At 64.9% G+C, this 27,330-nt stretch overlaps 3 protein-coding genes across 5 annotated transcripts; all 3 read right to left on the reverse strand.

Annotated features, from left to right (window-relative positions):
* Positions 1-262: 262 nt before the first annotated feature.
* Positions 263-7,226, reverse strand: MAN2A2 (mannosidase alpha class 2A member 2). Of its 2 annotated transcripts, XM_042829609.1 has the most exons (22): positions 7,047-7,226; positions 6,708-6,959; positions 6,457-6,601; positions 6,192-6,363; positions 5,975-6,102; positions 5,713-5,886; positions 5,228-5,414; positions 4,967-5,144; positions 4,630-4,832; positions 4,376-4,558; positions 4,095-4,209; positions 3,915-3,982; positions 3,608-3,773; positions 3,263-3,499; positions 3,048-3,170; positions 2,837-2,951; positions 2,619-2,752; positions 2,393-2,534; positions 2,181-2,314; positions 1,424-1,615; positions 1,228-1,338; positions 263-865 (listed from the first exon to the last, which is right to left on the reverse strand). In XM_042829609.1, the coding sequence occupies exons 1-22, from the start codon at positions 7,176-7,178 to the stop codon at positions 713-715; spliced, it is 3,444 nt and encodes a 1,147-aa protein (XP_042685543.1). In that variant the 5' UTR covers positions 7,179-7,226; the 3' UTR covers positions 263-712. The 2 variants fall into 2 exon arrangements, with proteins under 2 accessions (XP_042685543.1, XP_042685544.1); XM_042829610.1 differs by lacking the exons at positions 263-865; positions 1,228-1,338; positions 1,424-1,615 and adding an exon at positions 1,636-1,944.
* Positions 7,227-7,946: 720 nt separating this feature from the next.
* On the reverse strand, positions 7,947-13,621 carry FES (FES proto-oncogene, tyrosine kinase). Of its 2 annotated transcripts, XM_042829616.1 has the most exons (19): positions 13,534-13,621; positions 12,609-12,851; positions 12,355-12,528; positions 12,185-12,281; positions 11,811-11,994; positions 11,397-11,534; positions 11,187-11,306; positions 10,997-11,119; positions 10,734-10,920; positions 10,553-10,630; positions 10,121-10,330; positions 9,672-9,794; positions 9,458-9,511; positions 9,258-9,376; positions 8,973-9,067; positions 8,730-8,853; positions 8,504-8,661; positions 8,190-8,312; positions 7,947-8,089 (listed from the first exon to the last, which is right to left on the reverse strand). In XM_042829616.1, the coding sequence occupies exons 2-19, from the start codon at positions 12,831-12,833 to the stop codon at positions 7,947-7,949; spliced, it is 2,475 nt and encodes an 824-aa protein (XP_042685550.1). In that variant the 5' UTR covers positions 12,834-12,851; positions 13,534-13,621. The 2 variants fall into 2 exon arrangements, with proteins under 2 accessions (XP_042685550.1, XP_042685551.1); XM_042829617.1 differs by lacking the exons at positions 12,609-12,851; positions 13,534-13,621 and having other exon boundaries at positions 12,365-12,453.
* Positions 13,622-15,698: 2,077 nt separating this feature from the next.
* On the reverse strand, positions 15,699-25,791 carry FURIN (furin, paired basic amino acid cleaving enzyme). Its single transcript, XM_042829638.1, has 15 exons — positions 25,480-25,791; positions 22,598-22,696; positions 21,941-22,036; positions 21,704-21,832; positions 21,367-21,443; positions 20,934-21,022; positions 20,583-20,755; positions 19,600-19,812; positions 19,412-19,512; positions 19,225-19,328; positions 19,020-19,137; positions 17,973-18,152; positions 17,770-17,894; positions 17,403-17,519; positions 15,699-17,331 (listed from the first exon to the last, which is right to left on the reverse strand). Exons 1-15 carry the CDS (start codon positions 25,657-25,659, stop codon positions 16,763-16,765), a joined length of 2,370 nt encoding a protein of 789 aa, XP_042685572.1. The 5' UTR covers positions 25,660-25,791; the 3' UTR covers positions 15,699-16,762.
* Positions 25,792-27,330: the final 1,539 nt, after the last annotated feature.

The raw sequence follows: 27,330 nt of genomic DNA on the forward strand, positions 1-27,330 counted from the left end.
CCGGCCTTCCTTGAGGGCACCACAGCCCTCCCCAGCAGCACCCCAGCAATAATAATCAGCCCCAGAGGGGGCACAGCGTGCAGCATCCACAGCAACGGGACACAGTGCAGCTTATTGCAGCCTCGGAGGCCCCACGGAACAGATGGGTTTGGCAGCGCCACCAGTATGCAGGAGCAAGGTCTGCCCCATCCCCACAGAGCACCGCTCCCATTCACCAGCCCCACTGGTGTGAGAAGCACAGACCAGACGCAGGCCAGGGCTCTTGGAAACAGACTCGTATTTCCTACAAGCTCCAGGTGAGCTCAGGTTCCAGTCCACAGTGCCTGCCTGGCCCCTGGTACCTACGTGTTGCTGTGCTGTGGTAGCCAGGCTCTAGGTGGGCGCCATCCCAGGCAGCTGTGCAAACACAGCAAGGCAGAGTCCGTCATGCTGACCCACTGTCACCCTTCTCTGCTCCAAGTAGCGCCCAGCCCATGCCCTCTGTGCCCAGAATCCAGAAGCCTCTGTGCAGCCCTGCCACGGCAGTTCATTGAAATCTATCTGAGGACACAGAACTAATAAATAAGAAGGTAGCAGCCTCTGCAGGTCTGGCACCTCCTGCTGAGCACCAATCGCCTGCTGTGGGCCATGTAGCCAGGTCTCTGTGGGCTGTGCTGGCACTGCTGCTCCCACGCCGTGCAGCCACTCTGCTCCCATCCTACTCTGACAGGCACTACCCCAGGCGGATGCGGAAAGTGGCGATTTCCATGGGATTCAGCTGGATGTTGGTGCTGTTGGAGGCTGTGCCCAGCGGGTACATCAGGGTCAGCGATGTGGGCTGCAGGGAGTTCAGCTCCAGCCCCTGGAACAGGCTGCCCAGTGCCAGCTATGGAGAGACAAGTGGGGTGCTGCTGATGAGCAGGACGGGCAGCCCCACACCATGCCTACCAGCAGCTGCCCATCCCCTCAGCACCCAGGGCACCATGTTGACCCTGCCCAGGCTCTGCCCTTCCTCATTGCGGAATGTAGTGCCCATACAAGGCCCCAGACCCCTGCTTTGCATCCTGCAGTTTTGCTTGGGCAAAGGGCAGAGCTGGCCGGGTGCTGCAGCGTGGGACCTCTGAACAGCCAACGATTCTGGGACGTTGGTGCTAGGGGTCTGAAGGCCTCTCCTGCCCCTATCCTGGCTTGGCTGGAGAACAGCATGCTTGCAGCAAGCACAGCAGAGCGCCCCAGTGCATCTCCTACCTGGCCCTGGCTGGTGGTGCAGTTAAATCCCAGATTCTTGGCCTCCAGACTGCAGTCAAAGCCTTTGCGGTGCAGAATCAGGGCTGCCTCAGCCGAGGGCAGCGAGTCGTCCTGCAGGAGCATGGGAAAGGCACAACACTGGGCAGCAACAGCCCAAGGGTCACCCGTCCTCACGCAGCACAGGGCCACGACTCACCTCTGCCTGCAGCGTCCGCAGGTTGAGGATGTGGAAGTCGCAGGGGAGGGTTGTGGAGAGGGGTGCGAAGGAGCGCAGGGCTGGCAGGGCCGGCTGCTGAGCCACCGGCAGGACCAGGGCCTCGGCATTCAGATGCATGGAGGTGAGGTGGCTCAGCAGCGAGGGGAAGCTGACCGGGCGGCCGTCCTGTACCTGCAAGAAGCACAGTCAGCACTGGCAGTGCGGCTGCAGCGCCGGGGCCACAGGGCCTCCAGCTCCTTAGAGAACCGGCACCAGGCACCCGGACCCCACGCCATGCGCAGCCTCTCCCTCCTCGTCACCCAAATGGCCGCAGGCCGTGCAGCCTGATGGTCGGACTACAAACCGCTACGGGCCGGCTAGGCTAGAGGCTAGCAGCTAGTGCACGAGACTGGGAGCAACGGCGAGGCCGGGCCGGCCGTTACCTCGGGGCTGCCGGTCCTGGAGCCAGGGAAGCCCAAGGCTTTAAGCACGGAGGCCAGTTTGGAAAAGAAGCTGGAGCTCTGAACGGGTGAAAGTGTGCAAGGATGGAGAGCAACGAGGTGACAGGACGAGAACACCACGATGAGCAGCGTGATGACAGCATGCCCCCGCAGCAGGACAGCCATCCCACCCCCCCCCACACACACCCTGGGCACGGCCGCATACCCTGCAGCCATCCACACACTGGTGCCCATGTGTTCCACACCACCACAGGCTCTGAGTGACACTGCCTGACCCCCACACCCTGCCCAGGCACCTTGCTGGCGCTGCTGCGGCGCTCCAGGAGGAGGCGGAAACGGTTGCAGGTCCGCTTGTTGTCTTTCAGCCCTTGGCCCAGGCCTCGGTTGTCATCCTGCATGAGGCGCCGGTCCAGGATCACCTCCAGCTGGCCTGCAAAGAGCCCATGCCCCGGCTGAGCACCGGCCGGCCACCCTGCATGGTCCCGACAGCCCCACAGCCCTGCCTCACCACTGCCCAGGCTGGAGACCCCCAGGGCCTGGGCTGTGTGCAGCGTCAGGCGGCTCTGCGTGTCCTGGATGTAGGCCATGGCAGGCATGGGGTAGAAGTTGGCCTGCAGCGGCAGCTTCTGCTGGTACCTGCGGGGCTGGATCTGCCGAGGGATGGGGTCAGGGGGCCCAGCAGCAGGGCACCATCCCTGTGGGCAACTCCATCCCTCCCCAGCCTGCTGGCACACCTGGAAGCCGTTGAGGTCCGTGAAGAAGGTGTTGTCGCTCTCGATGTTGGTGCTGAAGCGCATGGCCAGCTCCTTGTTGACATGGTCACGGATGTCCACCAGGCATGACACGTCCAGGGACAGCCCCTCCACCCCTGCGGGCAGCAGTGAGGGTGGGCCCTGTGGGCAGAATCACCCCACGCCCCGGACCTCCCTTTCACAGCCTCACATCATCTCACCTGGCACATTGTAGAGTCGCACCACGGTCTGGACATGCTGGTAGTAGCTGGAGACCTCAGAGAAGAGCGGACCTTCTGTCACTCGCACAATGGGGGGGTCCTTGGGGGTGTAGGGCTGTGGGGAAGGAGGGCTGTGCTGAGTCTGCTGCTCCAGGAGTATCTTATGGCTGTGGGCACGACTGCCAGCCACGCTCCCCAGAGAGCCCCGTACCTTGGCCTCGCCATCAGGCAGGAAGAGATAGGCTCCGCTTTTGTCCTTGGAAGTCCGGGTGCCGTAGATGAAGAACTCAGTGCTCACCCGCTGCTCCCGCTCCTCCCCAGCGCAGCGGAGACTCTGCAGGGTGAAGGTGACACAGCAATGAGCTCCCCTCACATGAGGCAGCGCTGAGGCACCCACCCTCTTTCAATCTTTGGACCTGCACCCACCTGCAGCAGGCCTGAGCTGCCCGAGAAGCAGCTACGCAGGTGCTGACTCTCCAGGCAGAAGTCATCAGGGGCGGCCGGGAAGACCTGCACAGGGACAGCCTCCTGCTGGCGCACAGTCACGTCCCGGCCGTGCAGGTACAGACGCACAGAGGACTGCAGCGTGCTGTGGCCATCAAAGGACTTCTGCAGCTGCAGCACACGCAGCCCCAACGCAGGCAGGCGGGCGAGGATGGAGAGCTGCAGGCAGCAGGAGCCCTGAGCCAGCAGCTCCATGGAGGGCACTCGAGTGCTGCTGCCGGCAGGGCAGGGCCCCGTGGCAACAGTGGGCAGCGGGGCAGCCCCTACCTGATAGGTGTCAGGCACTGCATCGGTGGCAGAGCTCCAGTGTGCAGAGAGCTGGGCAGGCAGCGGCTGCCCGTTCTCAGACAGCACACGCACGTGTGGAGAGTTCACCAGCAGAGGCACCAGGCTCAGGCGTTCCTGCTCCAGTGGGTTGAACACCACCAGGAATCTGTGGGGTGGGGTTGCACAGGATGGCCACACTCAGCTCATGGCATTCTGTGTGCCCCATGCTCTGCAGCACCCAGCAGTGCCATATGCCCATAAACCCCAAACACAAGACCCAGCTTCAGGCAGCAAGACGCAGCCCTACCTTGGCGAGGCATCCAGCTTGACAACCGTTTTTTCTGGGAGCGAGTCCTGATTGAGTCGCGTGTCATCCTGAGGAGGGGTGTGAGTCACAGCCAGGGGGTCCCTGTGAGCCCAGCCTGGCTCAGGGATGTGACACTTCCCCAGAGCCCCCAGCCCACATCAGGCAGGCAGTGCAGCTCACCGGACTGAGGAAAAGCGTGGCAGGGTCATAGCGGTACGTGTCCTTGTCCCCCAGCACCAGGTAATGTGCAGCATTGATGATTACACGCTTCAGGTTGGTGAGGGAATGCAGCAGCCTGGGGCACAGTACTGTGCAGAGTGAGCCAGAACCCACGGGCCCCCATTCCCATTCCCATTCCCATTCCCACTCCCACTCCCACTCCCATACCCCTACCCAGCCCCACGTGCACTGGCCCCTGCCCAAGACAGACCCTGGGGCCGTGCCCTGCCACCCACACGCACCGCACTCCATAGTCAACCACCACGGCCTCCTTGGCGGTGCCGGTGATGGCGTCGTGGTGCTGGAAGAGCCCCAGGTTGCGGCGGGCGCTGCTCAGTAGGCTGTAGTCGGACAGCGGATAGCGGCTGTCGGCGCCGGCGCGGCGCGCGTGGGCCAATGCCAGGCTGAACAGGAGCTCTGCCCCCCTGCGCAGAGACAGTGTCATCCCCAGCCCTGCCCTGGTACCGGCCCCCCCCGGCCCCCTCTGACCCCTCACCGGAGGTGTGCCTCCAGCACGCGGTCCAGACTCTTGTAGAAGGGCCGGGAGGTGTAGTAGCCCGTCCAGTAGTGGTCCTCCCGGTCCGCGTAGGAGAAGAAATCCCCGCTCAGCACGGGGAACCCGGGCGGCCTCATCCCCGGCACGATGCCCGCCTTCTTGTACAGCGCATCGAAGTAGTCGGACAGCGTCCCAAACTGCGCCTGCGGGACGGCACACAGCTCTGAGTGTGATGCAGAGCTGCGGGGGCTCCTCCCGCTGCCCACCCCCGCCTGCATTCCCCACCACACTGCTCCCCAGCTCTGCCCCATGGGCTGCCCGGCCCTCCTGCACCTGCCTGCACGTGGAGCTGGGGCTGGGCGTTGAGGAAGTCAAAGATGCGCTGGTAGTTGAGGAACTGGGCGTCCCACTCCTGCGGTTTGTCGTAGCGGAAATCGTCTCCCAGGGGCACCAGCAGCACTTTGCTGCGGTACAGCTTGGACTTCTTGCGGTACTGGTCCAGCAGGAGCTGAGCTCTGCCGTGGGGTCAGGGCATGAGGCCGGCCGCCGGCCGGAGGTGCGGCTCGGTGCTGCTCAGCCCTGCACTCACAGCACTCACCGCTCCGCCACGTTGGCCTCTGTGATGGCGCGGGGCGGCACCTTCCAGGGACAGTTGATGCGGCCGCCTGGTAGGCGCTTAAAGTCAAACTGGCAGCAGATTTTGGGGTCTGGCCCGCAGGTGTGGGGCACATCGTAGCTGTAGAACGGCATCATGTGGCAGAAGATGTCAGTGCTGGAGTCCGGGTCTGCAGGACCAAGGGCAGACAAGCATCAGCAATGGCTCTCCCTCTGCTGCCTCCTAGCAGAGGGCCCAGAACACACAGAGCGTGTGGGGGCACAGCGATGTGGCACACAAGATCTGCCAATGGCTCATTCAGGTGTCACCGTGGGGCCATTCCACAGAGCAAAACCACTGAGTAGCAGAGCCCCTGCTGCCCTGCACTCCACTCCCCAGCCACGTGTGACAGCGGTCAGCAGCTTTTCCCAGCTGCCACCACTCCTGCAGGTCCCCCCACCACGGCCACTTCCCCAGCAGCCCCTCACCCCATGTCTGTCTCCACATGAACTCCAGGTTCTGGCTGGCAGCAAAGTGCTTCTTGATGGCATAGTGCACACGCTGGATGACCATGCCTGTCAGGTTGGAGCGCTTCAACAGGTAGGGCATGGTGGAGCTGTACCCAAAGGGGTCGACAGCCCAGCCCGAGCGCGGTGTCACACCTAGAGAACAGGGACCATCAGCACCCCTCATGGACAGCCCCCCCCCAGCACCCCACTCCTCCTGCCCTGCGTCCTGCTCAGCTCTCACCAATGTTCTTCTCCAGCCACTGGTGCCCCTCAATTAGCTGGTCAATCATGGCAAAGTAGTGGGAATTCGCCTCGTCGGGCATCACCCAGCCACCCGTCACCATCTCCAGCTGCCCATTTCCCACCAGCCTGCAAAGGACACCCGGGGACACGGTCAGCACTGCAGTGAGCCACGGCAGAGCCCTCCTCAGGGCACGGACAGGGAGTGTGGGCCCTACCTCCGCACTGCAGCCCGCTTCTGAGCACTGATGTTATCCCACCATTTGGAGAAGAAGGAGATCTCAGACCAGATGAAGCGTCGGCGTGGGTCCTCCTGCATCTTCAGCACCATGCTGTTGAGGATGTGCTGCGTCTGGTCATAGTAGTACTTGTCAAAGGTCTTGATCCAGCCTGCCAGCACAAGGGGGTGGTCACAGGGGCCTACCGGGCACGGCAGGAGCTGGATGGCTCCTCCCCTCCACCTACTTTCACCCCACTTCTCACCAGGGTCATTGTGGGAGTGCGGCACCACGAACACCTGCAGAGGCTCAGCGTCCCACTCACTGGGCTCGTAGGTGATGTCGAAGCCCTGCTTCCAAACACCGCCGTCCTGGTTGTCGAAGGGCAGCAGGGAGTAAACGGCCAGCATCTGCCGGGGGGAGAGCTCAGGATAGACCGCAGCCCCCAGCAGCGCGCAGCCGCCGGGCTGCCCTCTCCCCGCACGGAGCGCTGCGGAGCCCCCCCCCGGCCCTCACCTGCAGGTCGGGGCTCTCGCCTTTGGCCCCCAGTGCAAACTGGCAGTCCTGCGGGGAGACGGCGAGGAAGCTGGGGCGGCTCTCGGGGGGCAGCGTCCAGGAGCCGTTGTCGCGACGGGGCGGCGCGGGCTGCCCGTCGGCGTGTGCCGTCAGCTCCAGCACCGAGTCCTTGATGTGGCTGATGATCTCGTGGTTCTCCTCCAGCAGCTGCTCCAGCTGCTCGATGCGGTTCTGCAGCACCGAGATCTGGCTCTGGGGACGCGGGCGCCGCGGTCAGCGCGGTGTTCTGCCCCGGAGTTCCCGGCCCGCACGATCCCCGCCCGCCCCGCAGCCGCTCACCCGGGGGAAGTTCCCCCCGCTCTGGTGGCGCGCGGGGTCGTGCTGCACGCGGTCCAGCATCAGGTAGAGGGAGAAGACGGCCACGCAGAAGATGGCAGCCCCACACACCGTCACCTGCTTCTTCAGCTTCATCCCGCAGCGCCGCGGGACGCACCTGGTGCGGGCGGAGGGCGCAGGGGCAGCCCCGGCTCCGGACGCGTCCACCTCGCCGTACCGGCGGCCCCGCCCGCCGGGACCCCCGGTGCCGCCTCCCCCTCCCCCGCCCGTGCCCTTTGCGTCCCGCTCAGTCCGATCCGGGGTATTTATAGCGGCTGACGCCGCGCCGAAGGCAGAACGCGGCCCCCGTTCAGGGCCGGCCCTCAGCCGCGGCGGAGCGGGGAGCGGGGGACCCAGGGGCTGCGCCGGGGGAGCCGGGCGGTCGGGGGGGCCGGGGCCGGGGCCGTGCGGCCCGCAGCAGGGCCGGAGCCGGGAGAGGGGGCGGGCGGAGCGGGAGTCCCGCAGCCCCGGCGCAGGGATGGAACGGAAGGGCGGGGGGCGGCCCGTGGGGGGCCGGGCCGGGCCGGAGCCGTGCGGCGCGGTTCCCCCCCTCCGCCCCGCGCTTACCCTGCGCGGCTCCGCGGCCCGGCCCCGTCCTCACATCGCGCCCGGCCTCCGCCGGCTGCCGCGGCCGCGATGGGCCAAACCCCGCCCGCCGCTCCGCCCGTCCGGGCCCCGGGGCCCGGTTCCGGGGGGCCGGCGGGACGGGAGCTCGGGGGGGAGCGGTGGCGCCGAGCCCGGATCGCGCCGCACCGCCCGGCGGAGCTCACGACAGACGCGGCGCTGCAGAGCCGGCTTTTATTCCGCACCGCGCACCGCGGCCCTCCGCGCCTCCGGCCCCGCCGCCCGGGCGGGCGCAGCCGCTCAGCGGTGCCGTTTGCGGATGGCGATGAGCTCCTGGTAGATGGCGCCGAAGCTCGGCCGCCTGCGGGGGTCGTACTCCCAGCAGCGCTGCATCAGGCGGTACGCGTCCTCGGGGCACTGCTCGGGGGGCTCCAGCCGCACGCCTGTGGGCGGCAGGGATGGACGGGGCGGAAGGACGGCGGCCCCGGTCCCGCGGTCCCGTCGGGAACGGCTCGAGGTCCCCCGGCCGCGCTCCCCGCTCACCCTGCTCGATGGCCTCGCGCGTCTGCTGGTTGGTGAGGTTGGCGTAGGGCACGGCGCCCAGGCTGAAGGCCTCCCACAGCAGGATCCCGAAGCTCCACACGTCGCTCTCCGAGCTGTACCGGCCTGGGGATGTGGTGGGCAGTGGGCGACGATGACGCCGCCGCCCGGTGGGAGCCCAGCTGCCGGCCACCCGCCCCGAGGGAGTGCAGGATGCTGCCACCCAACCTCCAGTGTTCCGCAGCACAGCCTGCCCGCTTCCCTCCCAGGTGCCCCCCCTCCCTGCTCGGTGCCCGGGCTGTGCCCACACCGCATACCGTAATTCAGAGCCTCGGGGGCAGTCCACTTCACGGGGATCTGCTTCATGCCCCCCGTGGAGGCATAGATACCATCCTCCTCCTGCCGTGACATCCCGAAATCGCTGATTTTCAGGGTGTTCTTCTCTGTCACCAGGCAGTTGCGGGCAGCCAGGTCCCTGGGGGGCTCGAGGCCATCAGCTGTGCGCCCATTAATGGGGCCCCAGCTCCTGTGCCTCCAGCCCACCTGTGGATGCAGCGCTTGCTCTCCAGGTACTCCATGCCCGCCGCGGCATTCTCTGTCATCTTGATCAGCTCCCTCACCTTCAGGTGGGGCCCCTCGCTGCGCAGGAAGCTCAGGAAATCCCCTCCTGCAACGCAGAGCGTGGAGCTGTTTGTTGGGCGGCTGCCGCGGTGCACTGCGGTGAGCAGCGTGGTGTGCCGGCACACAGCACACACACATCAGGGCTGCAGAGGCCGCGGGCCTCACCCTGCACCAGCTCCATGACAATGTAGATGGGCTGCTTCTGGGTGCAGACGCCGATGAGCCGGACGATGTTGGGATGGTTGTACTGCTTGAGGATCCTGCGGGGACAACGAACGGCACTGCGAGCGGGCGGGGGCCCATCTGCCCCCAGCACAGCCGCCTGTGCGCTGTCCCAGGGACTCTGCCCAGCCAGCGCTCGGCCACAGCAGCGCTGCATCCCGGCGGGTTTGAGCAGCCCCGAGTACTTGGGGCTCACGGATGGGCCGGGACAGTGGCGGCCGCACAGACCTGGCCTCCTGCAGGAACTTGGCCTTCAGCTCGGGCGGCAGGGTTTCCCGGCAGGATTTCACCGCCACGGGGGTGTTGTCAGCACGCAGGCGGCCGCTGAACACCTCCCCAAAGTTCCCCTGCCGAGGGACACAGAAGTGTCGGCAAGTTGCCAATGGGCTCCCAAGCTGTACCGCTGCCAGGACCAGCACCCAACTCACCCTGCCAATGCGCTCCCCCAGCAGCACGTCCTCATGGTTGAGCACCCACTTGTCCTGTGGGCAGCAGACCCGAGGTCGGCGAGCAGCCCCCAGCTCCAGCAGCATTTCCCTTTGCCCTGCAGCTCCCCCTCGTGCGGAGATGTCGTGCAGGCGGATGGAGGCAGTTGCCGGGGCTGTGCTCTGACGGGGCGCTGCCGCCTCTGCCCACCCTCACCTTGAGCACAGCTCTGGTCAGGACGATGCCACTCTTGCGGGTGATGGGCTGCTGGCTCTGCAGCAGGTGGTCGATGAGCAGCGGGATGGTGGGAAAGCCGTCACCCTCCAGCCTGTACAGGTTCTGCAGGGAGGGAAGGCTGCGGGGTCACCTCTGTGTGCCCATGTGGTGGAACGCGTGCGTGGGGGACTGCACACATGTTGTGTGCCACCACGTGGGGTGCATGCATGAGGTTGCAGACTTTCACATGGCACAAGCGCATGTCCATATGCATGATGCAGGCTCACACTCTATGCTCCAGGTTTGGTCCATCAAGGACACACACAGAGTCAAGCCACACACACACATCCCGTGCTCTGACACCAGGGCGACTCCCTGTGGCTGCACATCCAGGGCACAGCTCCAGCATCTGCCCCTGCCAGGCCTCCCCCGGTGCCACGCTCACTCACATCAGCAGCCTGGATGATGAAGTGCCGGGGCTGCCCGTCCCACAGCACGCTGAGCACGTACTCCTGCTTCCCCTGGCTCTCCCGCACCAGGAAGTCCCCGCTGCAGCTCAGCAGCTCCTGCACCTCCGAGCGCGGGACGGCCCCGTGGTACCAGGCCTGCTGGCACAGTGGCTTCTGCACCTCCGGGATGAGGGGCACGGGAGGTGGCAGCTGGGTGAAGATGAGGTGAGTCCAGCCGTGCCCCGGCTCCTGCAGCGGTGCAGGGGGAAGGGGCGGCAGGACAGAGGGGCTGCTGCAGTGTGGGGAGCGGAGCGGGGCTGGAGAGCAATGGAAGCAGGGCTGCAGGGCAGGACAGGAGGGGCAGTGGGTGCCAAGGGACTGGGAGGCTCATCAGAGCAGGGTCAGAGTGGCTGCAGGTGTCCAGGGCCTCACCGAGAACCTGGAACCGAAGATGCCCGAGATGTGGTTCTTGATGGTCTCCAGCGCAGTCACCCCACTGCGCTCCTGATCCTGGGGGAAAACATGCTCTGTCTCCCAGAGGGACGAGGTGTGGAGCCACTGGAGCCCAGCAGGCCCCAGCCCTGTGGTTCTGGTGGCCGTGGGCGGGACTCACCGTGGAGGACACTGACTGCTGGTCCTCCTGCAGGGGTAAGGCGGGACGGGGCTCCCCTGAGCCCAGCTCTGCCAGCTTGTTGGCCAGCATATCCCGCTGTGCCTGCAGCTTGGCCTGGGCACAGAGGCAGCCCTGCAGCTGCTGCTGGGCCTCCTGCAGCCCCTGCCTCTTGCCCAGCAAGTGCACCCTGGGGATGGGATGTAGCAGGCTCATCTCCTGCCCACCCAGCCCCCAGCCCAGCCCTGCCACCCGCTGCACCTCACCGCTCCCCGGGGCTCAGTGCCAGCTCCTCGCCCCGCAGCTCAGCCTGCAGCTCCAGCAGCCGCTGCTCCTTGCTGCTCACTGCCTCCCTACTGGCCAACAGCTCCTCCTCGATGGATGTCAGGCTGCAGGGACATGGGTGCTGAGCCATGTGCCTGCCACCCCCACTGCCCGTGTCCCAGCCACACTCACGAGTGCTGCACGCTCTCAATGGTCAGCTCATTCAGCTGCAGCTCCCCTGGCTCCAGGCTCTCTGTCTCCTCCAGCAAACTCTCATCAAAGACCACTGCCGGCGGTACCTCAGAGTCATACCTGCAGGACCCGGTGCAGCACTGATGCTTACTCTGCTGCATCCACCCAGTGACGCTGTGCTGCACCTTGCTCACAGCCAAGCCGCCGTACCTGTGGCACTGAACAAAGCTGCTGTACTCAGTGGTGGGGTCGATCATCTCGATGGCGTGGGCAACCTCCTGGTGGATGGCCAGCACGTCTTCCTGCACCAGGCTGCTGATCCTATGGTACTCCCCAAGAATCTCCTTCCTGCAGGGATGCATGTGCTGGGAGCTGCCACCCTCCTGAGCCCCATGGCCCCCCAGTGCCTGGGATGGCTGCTCCTGGGGTGCACACAGCCCCAGCCACGTAGCTCTGACCCCATCTGTGATGGCTTCGGTGCCAGGGAAAGGACGTGCATGGGGCAGGCAATGAGGACAGCGCTTGAGGCTGGAGGGGGAGGGAACATCTCCAGCTCTTGAGGGCAAAAAGGGTGCAGGAAGAGAGGGCTTGCTGGGGTGGAGCAGCGGGGTGCAGGGCTCTTACAGAACAAGGACCATCTCCTGCTGCAGGCTGTAGAGGGACTCGTGCAGGGTGGGCAGCGCACGCTGGTAGTGGTGCTGGTGGTGCAGCGCAGCCGCCTGTACAGCCAGCACATACTGGTTGTGCATGGCATAGAGCTTCCAGAGGCTGCGCACGTACTTTTCCTTCGCCTTTTCCCGCTCCTTGTCTGCAGGGAGATGCCGTGGGAGACACCCTCCCCTCAGCTCTCCCGCTGCATCCCCAGGGCTGTGCCATGGGGCCCCATAGGGCTGCGGGGGGTCTGGATGTCCCCGGCATGCCGGTGGGGCTCAAGGGGAACTGGTGGGGGACACGGCAGGGCACGGCAGGGGGTGTGTGGGAATGGGGCTGGCACACACCTTTGCTGGCCTCCTGGTACTTGCGCCTGGCCTGGGTGCTGTCACGCACAAGGCTGCGGTACTGTGCCTTCAGCTTCTCCATTTCCTGCTGTGTGGTCTGCAGAGGAGGTGCCGTCAGCAGGGCTGGTTCAGGCTGAGGGTCGAGCCCCCCACTGCCCATAGGGCCCTACCCGGGCGTACTCTTGGCTGAGCTGCTGCCACTGCTCACTAAAGGCCTTGCGAAGCTGCTGCTTGTCACGGATCAGCACGCTCAGCTTGGCCAGCGGCCCTGCTGCCAGCTCCTCTGCGTGCCGCCGCAGCGTCTGGCTCAGTGTCTCTGTCTGGCTCGCCAGGATCCACCACGACTGCAGGACAGGGTGTCAGCACAGCGTGGGGATGGCCGTCTGCTTGTGCCGGGTCTGGGGGCGCACTGAATTGTCCCTACCTCCCCGATCCGGCTGCTGTGGTCGGTGGCACGGAGCTGCCCCAGGCCCTCCTGTTTCTCCAGCTGAGAGAACATGTGGTGCAGCATCCCCGCGTACTCCCGGTCGCTCTTGGCACGCTGTGACATCCACTTCTTCATCAGCTCCAGGAGGCGCAGCTCACTGTCCTGCAGCTGCAGCAGCGCACTGTGCCCCTTCGGGCACCACAGCTCTGGCCCAAAGCCCATGGCACTGGTGGGATGGGGCTGCAGAGTTGCAGTTGGGCAGCCTGAGCTGTGTTATGCAGTTCTGAAGCCCACATGGTGCTCAGCTATGGCCAGGGCCCTTTTGCTTCCCATGCCCCCCTCACAGCTGCGCCCCTGGCCAGCCCTGAGGCTGCATTGCCGGGGGCAGACTGTGCCCTGCACAATCTGCCTTGCAAAACACATTCAAAGCATCTAGGAAGGCTGCTTGCACCCAGTGTGGAACGTGGGCTGCCGCAGGGACAGTGCCAGGGAGAAGGAAGCAAGGAAGCATGGGGTCAAAAACCTGCATCACTCTGCCATGTGACCAAGAGCAGTGGCACGGTGCCCCCACCATGCCCCCAACATGCCCCCACGCGGCTCCAGCAGCTCTGACCCCATCCTGCCCCAACACGGGGTCACCCCTGTGCCTATGTCAGGGACAGCCAGGCAGTGAGGGGAACGGGGCGCCGAGCCCTGGGGGAAAATGCCAAGGCTGGAGGTGTCCCTGCGCATGGCCCTGGGGTGCCCAGCCGTGCAGCAGTGGAGCAGCCAGCAGCGGGAGGGTGCTGCAGCCCAGCTCCACGCAGTACAAGATGTCCCAGCACAGACCACAACCCAATGGAGGAACGGGGCAGTAACCCCCCCAGCCCTACAGAAGGGTCCCCCATCCCGTCAGCGTGTTGCTGGGCACGGTGCCTCCAACCTGCGTGTGCCGCCAGGTCCCCGCTGCAGCGCTGATGATGGTGTGTTCCTGAGGCTGGGGCCGGTGCAACTGACCTGACGCAGCTCCGGCACCCGGAGAGGAACAGGAAACCCTGCACTGACCATACAGCCATTGCGAGATTTCCTGCGCTTCCTCCCCTCCCTGCCAGTCTGCCATATTCGGGGCCAACTGTGTCACGCAGCCTCTCTGCGGCTGTCAGCCCCCAGCCCTGCTGCCGCTGCTAACGATTGTGCACCAAGGCCTTTCTCTGCAGGATTTGGCCCTGCAGGAACCCAGGGATCTTTTTTGGCTGGGCCAGGCTGCCATGCATTGCCCTTGTGGACCCCATCCTCAGCCGAGGCCCCTCAGGGGTTTGACCCAGCAAAGCCTTTTCAGCCATCCCTGTGCCTGCAGCCGCTCTCCCTGTCCCCGCTTCAGGGGCGGGTGAGGCACCCAGGGCTCTGTGCAGCACTATGGAAGGGGACCATTCTAACGCCACCCCTCGAGCATGGCCCTCAGAAACAGCAGCTCATGCACAGGCACTCAAGGAGCAGTGCCTCAGCACACTGTGATGCTCCCAGGGTGCCTGCAGCCGTGGGCAGACCGCAAGGCTTCACCCCTCAGCACTGCTGCATGTGCCCCAGCTGCAGCCTAGCCCAGCAGCCTCTTTGGAAGCCCCTCCTCTGCCAAGCGGTGCCTTCTGGCCCTAAGGTGATACTGTGGTCACCTGCAAGATACGAGTAAGTTGTTTCTACTTCTTAAGGAAGTTCCTGACTTGCCTTCTCATAGTTGAGCAATGCCTCGGTGGTCACAACCAAGGAAGACAACAGTGTCACAACGCATCAAGTGCAGCATTGGGCAGCACAGCACGGCACAGCACAGCATGGCACACCGTGCTGCTGGAGCTCCTGGGCACCGTTGGTTCTGGTCACCCTGGAAACAGCCTTTCTCACGGCACATTTCAGGGTCAGAGCAGAAGCACTGCAGCTGCTCTGTGCAGTGGCACATGCTGACCTGCCTCCAGCCACCGCTGCCTGACCCCAAAGCCCATCCAGGAATGGTTTTATTTTCTGAGCTGCTGGTCATATAGCAGCATCCGTGTGCACAACTTGCTCCTTGGACATCTGCAGCATCTGCTCACATTCAGCGAGCGCTGTGCCAACTCACAACTTATCCCAGCCCAGTGTTGCCTGGCTTCTCCTACGCAGAGCAGGCTGTCCCTGCTGGCACTGGGCACTGAGCTGCACAGGGCTGGGATCTGACTGTGCCATGTCTGTGAGGATGGCTGAGCTGCAGGGCCCTATCCGTGACCATGATTGCACACAGCCCTGCTCTCCAGCAGCCCTGACCGCTGCCTGCAGCAGGAAGGTCACTGCGGGCTGCGTTGCAGCTCACCCAGTTTCACATCCTTCATCCCTTCTTTCACAGCAGAGCTCGGTGCTGCTCTGCTGCACGGGGCTGCACAGGCACTGCACAGCCAGTGGCCAAATCCCACCTGCAGTGCCCGTTTGCTCCTGCCTGGAGCCACCATCTCAGCCCTGTGCAGCCTTCACTGATGGCAGCAGGTGCGTGGCTGCAGCACAGCTCCAGGCAGGAGAGAGAGGAGAGAGCCATGGCAGCAGCTCCCGCAGCCACGTGCACACAACAGAGAACTGCTCGTGACCACAGGAAGATGCTGTGGCCAGGAGCATGAAGGGCTCTGCAGAGAGGAGCTGCCTCCATGCAAGCATGTGAGGGATGCAGCTCAGGGCTTGCCCTGGGGCCAGGGGCACAGTGAGGTTGGGTCTGGCTCTGCCTGCAGCACGCAGCGCATCCATAGTGGGAGCAGGGCTGGGGACACCTGGCTACTCACCCCAGGCTGCCCATGGGCAACGTGCTGCAGCTGACGGGGCTGCACTGGGCACGTTGCTGCAGCGTGAGCTCTGCACCCTGCTGCCCCACCTCGCTGCAGCCAAAATTAGCTCCCCTCACCACGGGTTTACGATTGGAAGCTGCTTCCCGTCACTCAGGTGAGTGGGATGACTGCCACCTGGGTGCCAGCACACCTTCAGCCCCCAGCCCCCAGCTCTGGGGGGGAGGAAGGGGAGTGGGGTTGGTCTCAGCCCTGCCCAGGGCCCCCCACAACCTCGGGGCAGCAGGACACATAGCACAGGCAGCGGAGCTGGTTTGCATAGTTCTGAACATTTAATAACTCAGTCTCTCTAGCGTTATATCCACATCCATTAAATTAAAAATGGGCTCAGGAGGCAGCTCCCGGCTGATTAAATTACAAGAAAAAATTACTGTGCACCAAAAAGTTATTATAGAAAAATAGTCCTGTGCCCCCCCGCCAGCAGCTCCGTCCATGGGCCAGGGTGGGCATAGGGCAGGCAGGAGCCCGTGCCACGGCCCCGGTGTGCAGCGGTGGTGGACGGCCAAGGGGCGGGCGGCACCGACCCCCACCGTGCAGGGAGTGTGCTGAGGGCGGGGGGGTGCCTGGGGTTCCGGGGGGGAACAGAACGGATTGTCACCAAGTGGGGGAAAGGCACATCGGGGCCGGGGCGGTGGGGCAGGGGCTGCCAGCACAGTAGGCTCTGCCCGGCCCTCTCAGGGTGCGTCAGAGCCGGGAACGGGGGGCACCAACGCTGCCCAACAGACCCAGCAGCACCGCAGCCCTGCCCAGGGCAGAACAGGGGCTGCTGCTGAGCGGGGGGCCCTCTCTGCACTGAGGGCACAGCCTTGGGGAAGGCGTTGCCATGCCCACGCCCTCCATCACTGGGCTCCGATCCGCGCTGCAGGTGGCTGTGGTGGGACAGGCAGCAGCGGGCAAGGAGGTAGGGGGCTGAGGCCTGGCCATTATTGCTGTTGAAGGGCACGGGTGGAGGCAGACAGGCCCTGGGGAGGTGGCGGGGAGCCTCAGGTAGCCCAGTCGGGGCAACACCAACGAGGGCGCCCAGCTCCCATCCCTGCAGCCTCGTGTGGCCCCCAGCAACCGCCGGCCCAGGGTAAGGAACGTGGCTGCCGGCACAGAGGCGGCATCAGGGTCTGGCCACACACCAGCACAGGGCACGGCCCGGACACGAGGCTGTGAGAGATGGTCTGGGACGGGGACGGCGCAGGGCTGAGGACGGTTCCAGCGGTGAGGAGCCCAGAATGCCGCGGAGGGGGACGGGGGCAGAGTCCAGGCCCCTCGGCCTCACCTGCCCCGGCCCCGAGGTGCCGGGAGGAGAAGGGAGGGGCGGAGGGCTCATCAAAGGGCACTTTGGTCTCTGATGAAGGCAGTCCTCTCGTTGTGCACTTCGCACTCCTCAATGTCCGACTCGGAAGGGCCCTCCTCCTGCCAGATGTCAGAGGGCAGCCCCTTGTAGGAGATGATGCCGCTGTCCAGGGCGTAGACCTTCACGCCCCGCAGGCTGAACCCGGAGCGCACTTGCAGCACCAGGAAGACGGTGATGAAGATGACAACGATGAGAACGCAGCTGAGGCTGGCAATGAGGACGAGCGGGTTGGCTGGAGGGGGGGCCTCAGGCTGCCCCTCACCCTCTGCCAGGGCAGGGGATGCACGGCTGCTCTGCGTCTGGTGGGAGCAGGAGAGGTCCAAGCTGCTGAAGTGGGAGTGCGCGGGGCAGGTCAGGCACTGGTTGGGGCCGGGCCCTGTGCAGGTGGCGCAGGAGGGGTGGCAGGGCAGGCAGAGCTGGGGTGTGATGGGCTCCATGCTGTTCTCCAGGTTGTAGTGTGTGCTCTGCACGCCAGGGGCGAAGCCGGGGGGGCAGCGCTTCAGGCAGCTCTTCTGGTGCAGGTAGTATCCCTCTTCACAGACTGAAGAAGAGAAGGGTCAGCACCGAGGGGGTCATCCGCACACCCATACCCACACGGGACCCTGCACTCACCCACGCAGGTCTGGCTGGGGGTCAGGGTCTTGCAACCACTGCTCTCCAGTTGGTTGGAGAGTCCAGGGGGGTCGGTGGCCGTCCCGTACAGCACCAGCGTGAACTTGGTCAGCGTGCCTGGAACAACACGGGGTGAGCACCAGCAGCGCACCCATCGACCTCATACAGGGAGGGTGGGCACCAACACCACCAGGGCAGCACAAGGGCCACGGGGACACCTCCATGAACAAGCACAAATGCAGTCGCGGGGGACAGGCCACCTCAGAGCCCCAACAACCAAAGCAGCTCTGTCTCCTCCCCAGCCCAGTCACCGAACAGCACCAGGTGCCAGCAGGATGCAGGCACTGCTCCCATTGCCGAGCCCTACCGTAGTTGTTGGCATCACTAGTGTTCTCAATCTCCAGCAGCCACTCCCCAGAGGGATCCTCGTCCCACGAGTGCGTCGTCATGAAGGCCCAGTCATTGAAGCCATCGGCCGAGTAGTCATGGGGCCTGGGGAGAGAGGAGATGGTGTGGGTCATACAGCTGGGCACCCGCTGCCAGCTGCCATCCCACTGCCCAGGCACCGACCTGGCGGCCAGGAGGGTAGAGCGGGTGCCCATGGGGCTGACGAGGTGGATGGCCAGGTCCCCCCGCCGGTTGTAGGACAGCGTCAGCCGGGCCTGTGCGTGCTCCAGCCGGCTGATGTAGTTGGCCTTCCCTAAGCAGGCGTCAACCTTCCGCCGCACCTCCAGGCGCTTCCCGATGTCCCTGCCGAGGAACAGCGTGAACCCAGTGCCCCCAGTGAGGCAGCGCCAGTGTGCAGGGCTTCGTGTGCCCCCAGGAGCTCCCAGCTGCTCTCCAGCTCCACGCCAAGTGGTGGAGCTGCAGATAATCCCGGGGCAGCTGACAGCCTCTCTCCACCGCCAGGATGGGGCAGGAAGCAGCAACTGAGCAGCACATCCCAACTCCCAGGAAACCAGGGGCAAGGAGGGTTCTGCTCTGCTGAGCACGCGTTAAATCGCACTCTGTGCCAGCTGTGAATGGGGCCTTTCTTCAGCAGCCAGGGGCCAGCTCCACCCCCGTGCAGCGCGGCCAGGGATGGACAGGCACGGCCCGCCATGGCCCGCAGCTTGCCAGCCCTGCTGCTGGCACAGGACGCGGCCACACGGAGCGGGGATGGGCAGGGAAGGGGCTGGCGCCTGCCCACAGGGCCCAGGCCCAGGGGAGCAGGGCAGGGCAGCAGCAGAGACAGGGCCATGCCTCCCCCAGCCCAGGGCCTGCCCCCCAGGCCTGGTACCGCCCTGGCCGCAGACGGGACTCAGCAGATGCTGTGCTGCAGCGGTGGCCAAGCAGGAGTAAAAGGAGCTTCTGTCTGACCCCTGAAAGCCCCTCTGTCTGGTGATGACTCGCACTGGCTGCTCCCAAAACCGCGGCGTCCCAGCCCAGAAGCCTCCTGGCTGCACCCTGCCCAGCCCGGCTGCAGCATTTGGCAGTTCTGCGCTCCCTGGCCCTGCCCAGCAGCAGAGCCCAGCACCCCCCGCTCCCTTCCTGGTGCTAAGCGTCTCTTGGCTCCTGCACAGGGCCGCGCACGGGGCAGATGCCAAGCAGTGGCTGCCTGGGCTCACCAGCCCTTACTTGGGCTCCGTGAGGATGTCCATGACACACTTCCTCTGGGGTCCCACTGTGATCCAATTCCTGGCCAGGCTCACCATGGCCCCAGCATCCAGCAGGCCGTAGCCGTAGGAGTGGCTGACTGTAGGGACAGCAGGGTAAGTGCTGCACCCTGAGGCCTCCTGAGCCCCAGGGCTGTCGTGGGCACCGAGCCCCTGCCCCCCGGTACCTTTGCGGCCAACGCCGTTGGTGACCCAGTCATTGGCATTGAGGTGCGCCGGCTTCGAGGTCTGCACCACCAGGTGCTGCATGTCCCGCCAGGTTAGGTTCTTGCTGCGGGGAGACAAGAGGCTTAGGCACCAGCACGAGGCACCCCTGCAGCCCCCCACCCGGCCCTGCTCCACGCCCAGCCTTACTTTGCCTCCAGGGCAAGAGCAATGATCCCAGCAGCTAGAGGTGCCGAGGCCGATGTCCCCGTGTGCGATTCAGTGCACTTCTGTCTCAGGTCAGTTGTCACCTGTGAGGAACAGACCCGCTAAGGTGGTGCCGTGCTTCCCCAGTCCGTCCCACGTGCCCCAAGCCCACAGCCCCTCGGGGCACTCACGATCTGCTTCTCATTCTGGTTGCCACTGCTGTAAGTGGTGGCGAGGGTGGAGGAGCAGGCCTCGCTGTACCAGGGTACGTTGCCATACTGTGTTGTGCTGCTGATGGACAGTGTGTAGATGCTGTTGGTGTAACCATCACAGTTGCAGCTGTCGTGTTCGCGGCCCCCGTTTCCAGATGCCCAGACGAAGATGGAGCCCAGCCCCCCACGTCCCTGACAACAAAGGCAGAGTAAGCACTGGTGCCTGTGCAGCATGCAGCTCGTGGCACACTGAGCACCACAGAGCATGGCAGGCAGCTGGGATCCAGCGAGAGGCACGGCGCTCCCGGCTGATGCGGCAGGACGTGGACACAGCGGCCACAGGAGCTGCCCCGGGTGGCATCGCTGGCGGAGGCGCTGCAGAATTGGTTTGCCCAAGAACAGATGTCTTCCTCTGCTCAGAAATCACCCAGGCTGGCTGCACGGTTGTGTGCAACTCACAGCACCCTGCAGCCCCACGGCAGCTCTGCAGAGCGTTACTGAGTGCCGTGGCTCTGTTCACAGTGCGTGGGGCAGAGCTGACGCTGTGTGGGGATCTGCCAGCAGCGTGCCCACATTTCCATGTGGGGAATCCCAGGCAGAATGCAGCACAGAATTGCACCATAGCTATGCTGAGGCTGAGCTGACAGCTGGGGACAGTGGGGAAGGACGGGTGGTGGCAGGGGTGAGGTGAGTGGCGCAGAGCCAGGCAGGGCCCAGCGGGGCTCCAGGGAGGTACTGCCCTGCTTCATGTGAGCTTTCAGAGCACAGAGAACAGGGCGGCTCTGGAGAGAGGAGTATCCTGAGCAGGACGGGCCCTGACTCAGAGCTGCAGTGCAGGAAGAACCAGAAAAACCAACAGAGCCTGATCCCGGAGATGGGCCAGGAGACAGCTCACAGCAGGAAGGCTGTGACAACACCGGAGGCCTGGGGAGCTCAGCTGGCCCCAGGAAACCAACGCTCACCTGGCTGACCCCTCGGAAGAAGGCCTCCTCTGCCAGCCGGGCCGGGCCATCCACCGTCTTGCCATCATCCTCAGGGCCCCAGCTGGCACTGTAGATGTGGATGTGGTTGGGATTGAGGCCCAGGGAATGGGCCTCCACAGCATCCGTCACCTCCCCATCCAGCATGCGCACACCTAGGGCCAGAGAGCAGACATCACGGGTGGCCACGCTCCACGGGGCAGAGGTGCCACCAGCGAGAGCTCTCCATGCTGCTGGAGCTGCAGGCTGTCGCAGGCTGCCCTGGTGGCAGCACAGAGGGAGCAGACACCTGCTGCAGGCTCTGCTCCTGATGCATCACAGGGTGGCACCCACCTCCAATCCGGGCATTGTAAGCCACACCGACGCCACAGATCCCATTGTTTGCTACAGCAGCGACTTCCCCAGCGCAGCGAGTGCCGTGCCTGCAGTTAGAACAGCACCAAGCACTCAGGTGGGCAGCGAGTGCATGGTGCTGAACACCAGCTGCAGATGGTGGGATTGGCACCCAACCTGTCTCCATTCCCCCAGATGGAGCGGCTGACAAAGCCCAACCCACAGAAATGGGCACTGCAGAGCTCTGCCTGCCCTGCTCTGGGGAAGGGCACAGCACAGTCGGTGCTAGCTCTGGGTGGTCCCGAAGGACGTTACCGACATCAGAAAACGAGGGGGGGTTCTGCATGGGGCATCACCCCCACCCCTCCTGAAATCCACAAGCGCTAGTGCTGCCCACTGAGGACTGGCTATACGTGGGCTCTGCCACCCTCACCTGTTGTCGTTCATCTGTGTGTAACGGGGCTGTGGGTCTGGGTCCTGGTCATTGACATCAAAGCTTGCCCCTGGATCCTGGAAGGCAGATCTGGCAGTCAGAAGCGCCTGCCTTGGCCAGCAAGTCCCACCGCCCCGGTGCCATGCTGGTACCACATGCCCCACTGCTGGGCTGAGTCAGGGAGCAGGTTTCTGACTCGCCCCTGTTGCTGTACCCTACACGCCCCCATGGCAGGCATGAACCCTGCACCTGCACCATGCAGCTCTGGAGCTGCAGTGAGCAGGCACCAGCCCTGCACAGGCTCCTGTGCACCACCCAGGGATTGCCCCACACTTACATAGTTGGCCTCCAGGTCAGGGTGGTTCTTCTCAATGCCATCATCCAGGATGGAAACCACAATGCCCTTGCCTGTGTAACCCTGCTCCCAGGCCTGACGCACGTTCAGGTCCCGCTGGTTTGTGTTGTACTGCAGAAAGAAGTCCTGACACTGTCAGCCATGCCCAACTGCTGGTGCTGCGATGAGCATCACAGCCAAGAGCAGCCGCCACCTCCACACCCCTCACTCCACACTCACCAGGTACCACTGCTGCGGGAACTTGGGGTCTGTGGGCTCCATGAAAATGTCTCGCTTGGTCCTGCGCTTCGCCACCTGCTGCTCAAGCCAGTGCACCTGGCACAGAGAGGGCATGAGGCTCCCCCTGCTCCCGCTGCCCTCCTTGTGCCCAGAAAGCAGCCAACAGTGCCAGCGCTGCAGCATTCCAACCAGTCAAGGCCCAGGGCCGTCCTGGCCTCCCCTGCCCTCAGCCTCATTGACACCAGCTCTGCTCCAGCGGAGCACGCAAGGCAGAGCACCAAGCTCTGCACAGCACTGAGCACCTGGCAGCCGCCACGCCGCACGCCCTGCTGCACCCAGGGCAGGCAGACAGCACATGTGCCCGGCCACTGGGCTGCAGCCAGAGCATGGGGATGGCTTCCATCCTGCCACAAAGCCATGCTGGGAGCCCCAAGCAAGGGGAAGGAAGGCCCTCCAGGGGGCCATGGCTGTCTGCGCCCACGGCAGCCTGCAGGCAGCAGTATTAGTCTGCCTCCCTCCGTCCTTGCTGGCCACATGCCAGGCTCCCTGGCTCTCCCTGACCTCTGAACGCACAGCATCGAGGCAGCTCACCCCATTCTGTGCCCAGTGCTGGCCTCATGCTGGGCGAGGGGTCCCACGGGCAGCCCCCCCACCTACCTGTGGCTCCCTTGCCAAACGGCTGTGCCAGGGCTGGTGGGGTGAAAGGGAGCGCTTCACCACGCCGCGGTGCTGGAAGTGGTAATAGTCACCAAAAATCTGGAGCAGAAGAAGGAATAGGACAGATATGAGTGCCAGCTTCCCCATCCCCCACTGGCACCCTCAGTAAGTATCTAACAGTCCAACCAAGCTGCAGCCAGGGCAGGGGGAGCTGAGTCTCAGTTCTTCCTTATGTTTGCCTAAGACAGGACACTCTCTGAGCACCCAGGAAGCTCTGGTTCCTAATCTGCATATCTGTCCTGGGGCAAAGGGTCACACAGTTGTCCCACCCAGGACAGACACTGACAGCTATGGAGCCATGCAGTGCTGTCCCACATCAGCCCCCAGATATAAGAGCATGGCTTAGGCTCAGGGCAGCTACACAGCCACCGGCACAGCCCCAGCTGGCCCAGGATGCCTTCCGGCCTCCCCACCAGTTATTTTTAAACCTGAAACCCTTTCCAGTCCTGCCATGTCCTCACCTCTTCCTGCATGTCCTGCAGGCCATGCGGTGGAGAGAGGCTGTGCTTTTACCTGCCTGCTGGGAGCCAGGGCATAACCCCACCACACAGACTGCTGAGGGCTGAAGGGGGAGGATGATCCTCTCTCTGAGCACCCCAGGCTGCAGCAGAAGCTTGGTTACCTTTAAGGACAGCCCTAAGTGCTTATCAGACCTCCGCACATGTGTGTCATCATCCTGGCCAGCACACAGCCAGCCCAAGCCAGGCAGCGATAGGAAGGACGCCCTGTGTGGCTCAGAGGCACCTCAAGGCAGCAAACCCCAAGCGCCACATCTCATCCCAAAGCCTCTCGGTGCTCTTCAGGGTGCAGGAACACGCGTCGGCACCTGTGGAGGGGCACGTTCAACCCAGCCCCCCACTCTGCCTGGAGTCATAGGCAGCAAGACAAGGCCCTGTCCAGGCTGGGGAATCACTCACCCCGCACATCTGGGGTGAGACACCCCTGTGCCAGGCTGGCTCCCAACGCCCTCATCCCTCCACAGGCACGAACAGAGCCCCGATTGTTCCTCAAGGAGAGCGTGGCTCTGCCCGCTCACTCGGCTGGATGAGGTCTGCACAGGCGCTGCGGTGACAGCCAGGAGCCACCAGTCCACGCGCTGCCATCCTAATCCCCACGGCTCCTGTCCTCAGCAAGGACGGCGCTGCCCCCAGCCCCATGCAGCCCCACTGCTCTGCGTGTCAGTGCTGATCCTGTACGAGCGGTGCCCCAGCTCACCCCATACTGCCCGTTCCTCGCCTCTGTCCCCATCCTACAGCCACCATCCATTTGGAGCTCTGCAAGGCCATTGGCCCCAGGCGCATGTCTGCGGACTGCAATCCATTCCCGGCTCTTCCATCCCTGCTGGCCCAGGGTGCCGCAGTCCCGGGGCTGCTGCCCACCCAGGCTCTGCGGGCAGAGGTGGGGCTGGGCTCAGCAGGACAGCACATCTCTGAGGGCAGCGCCTCGGCCCCCACGGAGGGCAGGGTCCTCCCAGACACAAATTCGGGCTCTCCCTGGGGCGCAGTCATTAGAGCCTGCTCCTCCCACCCCTCCCAGCCGCGTCCTGTTCCGCAGCACCAGCACCCCAGGAACGACTTCTGTGGAGCACGGTGTGAGCACTCAGACACCCCCCGCTTCCAGCCCCATCCCACAGCACAGACACCAGGATGGGCTCCTGGTGGCAGCAGAGACGTGCCAAGACCCGTGCCTCCGGCTCAGCTGAGCCCACATCTCCTTTTGGGGGCTCTGCTGTGCATCTGCTCCACCGCAGCTCAGCACTAGGCAGGCTGGGAGCCAGGGGGCTGAAGGCAGCTCAGCCCTATGTCTCATTCTCAGGGTTCTCAGCAGGACCCGGCCTGCCAGAATGAGCCCAGATCTCTTCTTGAAGAGCCTGATACACACCCTTCTTCCCAACACGCACAGAAGGACCGCAGGCTCCCTGAACAAGCTGCACCCACAGCCATGCCAGGGCCACGTTCGGGTGGCAGGACGAGTCACAGCCAGCTGCCATGGCGGTCATCCTCCCACACTCCCAGCAGCTGGCTCCCACCGAGGTCCTGACACCGCAGCCACAAATTGTGCAACTTCCTCTGGGATTTCACCCCTTGCTTCCTTCCTGCGGGAGCCAGCGTGGCCCAGCCAAGTGCCTGACCTTGGGAGAGTGCGCCGTGTGTGCCGGGGCCGCAGCGTTCACCCCAGCATCCACACCGCACCACACGGTGCCAGCGGAACCACAAGGCTCTGATCCGCCAGCTGCCGGTTCCACCGTTCACACCAACCTCACAGCTCCCATCAGTCCAACCTGGCCCCAGGGTTCACCCCAGGCTCCATGTGGCAGCACCCAGCTCCCTCCACCCCAATGGCTCCATAGGGCCTGGCCAATGAGAACAGCACATGACACACAACAGGGTCGTGCGTCCTGCCCACAGCTCCACAGAGCACAGCGCACAGCCAGTATGAAGAGCTGAGACCCAGGGAACACCCAGGACCACGAGGAACACAGTCCCACACTCCCCAAGCACTGCCCACGCAGCTGCAGGGATGGCACTGACACAGCCCCGTTCCCACACTGGCTGACAGCAGAGAAAGCTGAGCGTGGCGGGACCTGCTGACACAGGACTGCAGAAGGGCAGCGCAAGGGCCAAGGACACGCGGTGCTGTCAGACCCTCTCGCCTTCAGCAACGTACAGCGACCTCAGCACCCCCAATCTGGGATGGGCTTTTCCCCCCTCCACCTCCCACAGGCAGCACATGCTATGCTATGCCGTGCTGTCCCCTGCCTGGAACGCAGCAGGGCGATGGAGGACATCATTCCCACGGCAAAAGGGGAGCGAGGGACTTACCGGGCCCAGGTTAAGGAATCCATGCTTCCTGGCCAGCCGGTTGGCCTCCAGCGGCCCAGCAGGGACGAGCACAGCCCAGGTGTTGGTGTAAATGCGCTGGGCCAACACCTCTCGGGCCAGGAGAGCGAGGGCAACCACCAGAGTCCAGAGGAGGAGCAGCGAGCAGGGCCTCAGATCCATCAGAGTATCGGGGATCTTCTACCACAGCACGAGGTCCAGGCGGCGGCGGCTCCCACGTCAGCGCCCTGCGGCACACCGGGCCCCGCTCTGCCCCGCTGGCCCCTGCGCAGCCCAACAGACCATGGGGACGGGGCCGTGACGGCAGCAGGAGGGCAGCAGCGGACACAGAGCAGCAGGATGGCAGCACGGCCTGTGGGAGAGGGGAGGTCAGAGCAGGACAGGGCTCCGCCAGCCCTGCTGCGGCCCTTGGTTCCAGGACTACCAGAAGGGCTCCGCAGCGGCACAGAGCTGTTGTTTACCTCACTCATTGCCCAATGTGTACTTATGCTCTAAGCTCACAAACATGGAAGGCAGAGTGCGAGACGGGCACAGAAAGAGTGGAGGAAATAGAGCCCGTGCTTCCTGCCACCACCTAGCATGGACAGGGCACGGGGTGGGGAGCTGCCAGGTGAGCCCTGCCAGCCTTGTGCCAGGAGGCACAAAGAGATGCTCCAGGTGCTGTGCTGAGGACCTGAGCACCAGTTCCCAGAGGGGGAGCAACTGCAGCCCCCACCCCAGCATGCCTGAACTCAGGGACCTCCGGCACGGGGGGGTGGTTCCCTGGCCAAGGGCACACAAGGGACTCCCAGACAGAAACACACGAGCTGCAGTGGGAAAAACAGGACAGCAGAAGGAGGAGAAGCTGCAGCAGCCCTTGCGCTCAGCTCGCAGCGCCCCAGGCCCAGCAGCTCGCTAGCAGGCAACAATCCGTCCAACAGTGCTATGCTGCCTATCACCATCCACAGCTCTGCCCTTCCCCGGGAGCAGAACATGGTGACACCGGTGTGACTCATCTCCAAAACAGGGAGGAAACAGGCAGAGGGACCGGGAAAAAGGTGCACTATCACCTCCGGCAGCACCGCACAGCCAGGAGATACTTGGGGGTGCAGGGAGGTCACCAGAGGTGTCAGAGTGGGAGCGAGAGGCCGGGCAGCGCCTGGGGCCGCAGGCAGAGCGCGTCATGCCACAGCACAGCGCGGAGCCCCTCGGCAGCCCACGAAGGTGCCCGGAGCAGCACAGCAGCACGACGCCGGGCTGGAGCCGCGGTCCGGGGCTGCGCCACGGCCTAAAGCACAGCTCGCACTGGGCAGCGCTCCCCGAGCCCCGGAGGAGGTGAACAGCGGCCGAAGAGGAGCGGTGGAAAGCCCGAGGGGACTCCGCGTGCCGGCGTCCATCCCCCGCCCCGAACCGCGCACCGGGCACCGCGCACCGGGCAGCCCTCCGGCGCCGCGCCCCGAGGCCACCGCTGCACGGAGAAGCGCGGCGGGACGCCTCCGCCCGCCCGGACCTCTGCCCGCAGCCCGAAGCTCCGCACCCGCAGCGCTACGTCCGCCCCGGGGCAACGAACGGCGACGCGGCCTCGGGCCCGGAGCGCCCCGCGGGGCCGTGGAGCGGATCGCCGGGACCCGGCCGAGCGGATCTCACCCCGCGGGCGGCGGGGGCGGCGCGGGGCGGGGTGGAGGCGACGGCGCCCGCCCGAGGGGCTCCGGGTGGCCGCGGCGCCTCCTCCTCCTCCTCTTCCTCCTCCTCCTCCTCCTCCCCCCGCCGCCTCGCCGCCCCCGAGCGCCCCCCGCCCGGAGCTGTCCTCGGCCGGGTCCCGGCGATCCGCTCCACGGCCCCGCGGGGCGCTCC

Source organism: Centrocercus urophasianus, unplaced genomic scaffold (genome assembly GCF_019232065.1).
Source record: "Centrocercus urophasianus isolate 14NV4802_14NV808 unplaced genomic scaffold, USGS_Curo_1.0 seq_316, whole genome shotgun sequence".
NCBI lineage: Eukaryota > Metazoa > Chordata > Aves > Galliformes > Phasianidae > Centrocercus > Centrocercus urophasianus.